Source organism: Caloenas nicobarica, chromosome 32, assembly GCF_036013445.1.
Source record: "Caloenas nicobarica isolate bCalNic1 chromosome 32, bCalNic1.hap1, whole genome shotgun sequence".
NCBI lineage: Eukaryota > Metazoa > Chordata > Aves > Columbiformes > Columbidae > Caloenas > Caloenas nicobarica.
The window spans coordinates 2,486,694-2,490,962 of record NC_088276.1 but is presented as its reverse complement, the minus strand read 5'-3'; the positions used below and the strand labels follow the sequence as shown (position 1 = coordinate 2,490,962).

At 53.2% G+C, this 4,269-nt stretch overlaps 1 protein-coding gene across 1 annotated transcript; it reads left to right on the top strand.

Annotated features, from left to right (window-relative positions):
* Positions 1 to 2,732: 2,732 nt before the first annotated feature.
* Positions 2,733 to 3,752, top strand: LOC136000344 (olfactory receptor 14A16-like). Its single transcript, XM_065654125.1, has one exon. The coding sequence runs from the start codon at positions 2,733 to 2,735 to the stop codon at positions 3,750 to 3,752; it is 1,020 nt and encodes a 339-aa protein (XP_065510197.1).
* Positions 3,753 to 4,269: the final 517 nt, after the last annotated feature.

The window sequence follows — 4,269 nt, the reverse complement described above, 5'->3', positions numbered from 1 at the left end:
CTGAATGTCTCTCTAGACCTAGGAGTATAAACCCAGAATATAATGCCTAAATTCATTCCGAGGAACATATTCCTCCCCCAATTTGGAAAAATTAGATCCTTTGCTGTAACATTCCTGGTGTCCTGCCTAATGATGGGACAAGAAAAGGTGATTCTCATACCAATTTACTTTTTAATACAAAGAACACAATGCTGGCAAGAAGTGTCACTGCTGAAGAGAGAGAATCAACATCACTGATTACTTCATGTTGTTTCAAAGGATGTGCCCGTGGAGCCCCAGGGACAGCTGGAGGGAGCCCAGAGAGGATAGAGAAAGGGACATCATGGGCTGCTCCTGTGCTGCTGAGCTGGGCTGGGCTCCTGGGACAGAGGGAGCTCATGGCAAGCGGCAGCGCTGCAGAGAGACAGCTCTGCCCAGGAGCAGCTCCTCTGCAAAGCGCAGCAGGGCTGAGGGCTCTGCCTGGGGATCTCAGGGAGACGAGCAAGGCAGAGAGAGATTAAAGGTGGTCAGCATTGGGAGGATGACTGAGAGCTCACTGGAGGAGAAATCTTTGCAGGCCTTGCCATGGTAAGTCTCTGGGTGCAGGGCAACACAGCTGTAGCTCCTGGAAGCATCTCTTAAAGTTAGCACAGGCACAGCTTGAGGGATCTGTGAGGAGGGGGCTCTTGTCAGGCAATGTTGAACAGCTGTCAAGGTGGGTGAGCAGCCAGGGGTGCCCAGGGCTGTCCTGCAGAGCAGGGTCCCTGCACCCCAGGGCTGTGCCAGGGCAGGGACTCTGCCGCCTGCCAGGGTCAGCACTGCCTGGGGAGGTCCCCACGGTGCTGTCAGGAAAAGCTGTGGCGGGAAGGAGCCACCCCTATCAGGGCAGGAAAGGTGCTTCTGCTGTTGAGGGGGTGCTTTGTGGGTCAGGGCTCCTCACAGCTCCAGATCACCCCCAGGATTTTTCCAAGTGGATGCCTGAAGGAGAAGATCAATGCAAGGATTACCAGACAGATAGGGGGCTTTCCTGAGCCTGCCTTTTCAGTTTCCTATCCCAAGGGTTGGGGGATGCAGGAAAGGAAAAAATGAAAATGAGCTCTCATGCTTAAACAAGTCACTGTGACTCCTGAACTGCAACTCCGATTAATCATTACATCTGCCAGAAGCCTCATAACATCCCTTCAGCTGCTGCTCTGCCTGTGCACAGCACCAGCATCACATTGGCTATACCCGTCAGTCTTAGTCTGACCTGTCCTTTTCCCCAGTCTGCAAACAGGAAGATGCCCCCAGGCAGTGCCCTGTGAACAGGCAGGATCTGTAGGGCCAGGGTGAGGGCACAGAGGGTGGGATGGGGTCTGTGAGCATTGACAGGGAAAAGACATGGACAGGAAAACACCTCCCAAGAGGTGTTTCCAGACAGCAGGGAAATGATCAGAAATGAGAGGTAACTAAACCCGGAATTGTTATGGGAGGGAGAACACAGAAAACTCCCTACGATCCCCCGCAGTGCAGATCCCTCCTCTGAGCAGCCCCCTCGCCTCCTCTCCCACCCAGCAAAGCCTCTGCCCTCAGGGCCGGGGGCTCCAAGGCATGAAGCAGCTCCTGTGCAGCCAGAGCTCCAGTTCCCTCTGCAGAGCACAGGGGCTGAGAACAGCTGCCCGGCAATGCTGGTGTGTGGGAGGTGGCTGCACAGCTGGGGAAGGGTGACGCTGTCTGAGTGCCCGGCTGCCTCTGCCCTGGCCTCTCTCACACCCACCCTCACCGCAGTTTCCTTCTTGCTCCACTGCTCTGGGTCACTGCTGATGTGATCTGCTTCTTGCTGTCAGGCTCTCTGGGGATGGGAGTTTCAGCTGCAGACTCACAGCCTGATCTTGTGGGTCCTTTCCTGCAGGTGTGTCCATGGGAACACGTGTCCCAGCTTTCCTCTGACCTGTGGGGCTGTGGACCCTTGGCTGTTTCCTTGAGTTTTCCTTCCAAGCTGTGATCCTCCCTCCAGGATGCAAACGTCCTAGAGCATATGTGTGTTATCTGAAAGCCCCACAGAGAAGCACAGAGATGCCGTGACCAAGAAAATGCTGTTGGGCTTGTGAAATGATCCGTGTGTGTCCTGGGCTAAACACGTCATGGTCTGAGGTGGATCCCTCTGCTCTCAGCAGTGCCTGATGGCTTTTCAGGGTAACATGGGAGTGTGATCAGCCTCCATCTCAGAAAGGTGCCAGCCCAGGGCAGCTGGAGCAAGACAGAGGGACAGACCAACTGCCATCACTCTGCACTGACCCACAGGCATCCTCTGGTCTCGCAGGACTCGCTCTGTTCTCCCTGAGTGCAGCAGAAATGCTGAGGGTTTCTGACACCCAACAACACTCTCCAGGGGAGTTAAATGATTGGACTAGATGATCTTTCAAGGTCCTTTCCAATCCCTAATATTCTGTGATTCTGTGAAGCTGTCAAAACCCCAATCATTTCAAACTTCATTTTACCATCCTGTTCCATTCTCTGTGATAGTGCAGATGCTGACAGGCCCTTCTTCACCAGCAGCAGTTTCAGATGACAACTTTGAACCCCAGGTCCGTCCCCTGCCCCCCGTTCCCACGACCCCTGCTGCAGAGCAGGGCTGACTCCTGGGCAGCCAGCGGGCACAGGCCCTGCTCCTCACGGCACCTCCAGCCAGCACCACCCAGGGCTCAGCCACGGACCCGAAGGAAGGTCTGGAAAAGGACAAGGGGTGTGGAGCAGGGGAGGGTGTGTGAGAAATGGCTTTGATTTTGCTTAGAGAAGTCTCCCCTAACGTGTCGCTTTTATTCCCTCCTGTGACAGTGCCCCATGCCCAGAGGCAGCAAATGTCCAACAGCAGCTCCATCACCCAGTTCATCCTCCTGGCATTCACAGACACACGGGAGCTGCAGCTCTTGCACTTCTGGCTCTTCCTGGGCATCTACCTGGCTGCCCTCCTGGGCAACGGCCTCATCATCACCACCATAGCCTGTGACCAGCACCTCCACACCCCCATGTACTTCTTCCTGCTCAACCTCGCCCTCCTCGACCTGGGCTGTATCTCCACCATTATCCCCAAATCCATGGCCAACTCTCTGTGGGATACCAGGGTCATTTCCTATGCGGGATGTGCTGCCCAGGTCTTCTTCATAGGTTTCTTCTTTGGTGCAGAATATTCTCTTCTCACCATCATGTCCTATGACCGCTATGTTGCCATCTGCAAACCCCTGCACTACGGGACCCTCCTGGGCAGCAGAGCTTGTGTCCACATGGCAGCAGCTGCCTGGGAGACTGGGTTTCTCTATGCTCTGCTACATACAGCCAATACATTTTCACTGCCACTCTGCAAGGGCAATGTCCTGGACCAGTTCTTCTGTGAAGTCCCCCAGATCCTCAAGCTCTCCTGCTCACACTACTACCTCAGGGAAGGTGGAATTCTTGTTTTTAGTGCCTTTTTATTCTTTGTGTGTTTTGTGTTCATTGTCTTGTCCTATGTTCAGATCTTCAGGGCCGTGCTGAGGATCCCCTCTGAGCAGGGACGGCACAAAGCCTTTTCTACCTGTCTCCCTCACCTGGCCATCGTCTCCCTGTTTATCATCACTGGCATGTTTGCCTACCTGAAGCCCCCCTCCATCTCCTCCCCATCCCTGGGTGTGATAGTTTCTGTTCTGTATTCAGTAGTTCCTCCAGTTGTGAATCCTCTCATCTACAGCATGAGGAACCAGGAGCTCAAGAATGCCCTATGGACAGTGATGACTGGATGTTTTCTGAAGCAATGAACTGCCCATCATCTTCTGCTTAACAGTTGTATCGTTGCAGGCTCAGACTTCCCTTTTTTATTTTTTTTTTCTTATTGGTGGTTGCTTTTTATTTATTAAGAATTTTGCCATCCCCTTTCGTTTTCACTGTCTTCTTTTATGACTGTCTATGTAAATGAGGAGCTGTGCTTCCCGTGTGTTTCAACAAAGGAAATGTACCTGGAGCAATTATATTTTTTTCCTTGGGTCCTTCCTCCAGTGCCGTTTTGGAGCTGCATGGACAGTTCCTGCATGTGTGGGTGGGTGGAAGGGAACAGAGAGACAGCAGAACATCCAGGGATAAGCAGTGCTTAGTCTTCCAGCCATGCCCTCTTTCAGCTTCCACTGTCTCTGATGCTTTGTGTTGGTGTAAGGCCTGAGTGTTCTGGCAGCTTTCTCACAGTCCTGCTGCCAGGCATTGCTGATACAAGCCAGGATACCATTGGCCTTTTTGGCCACCTGGGCACACGCTGGCTCATTTTCAGCCACTGTTGACCAA

What these genes read in the sequence shown, in the direction of transcription:
- LOC136000344 (XM_065654125.1), top strand. Translation starts at nt 2,733, where the DNA reads ATGGCTTTGATTTTGCTTAGAGAAGTCTCCCCTAACGTGTCGCTTTTA.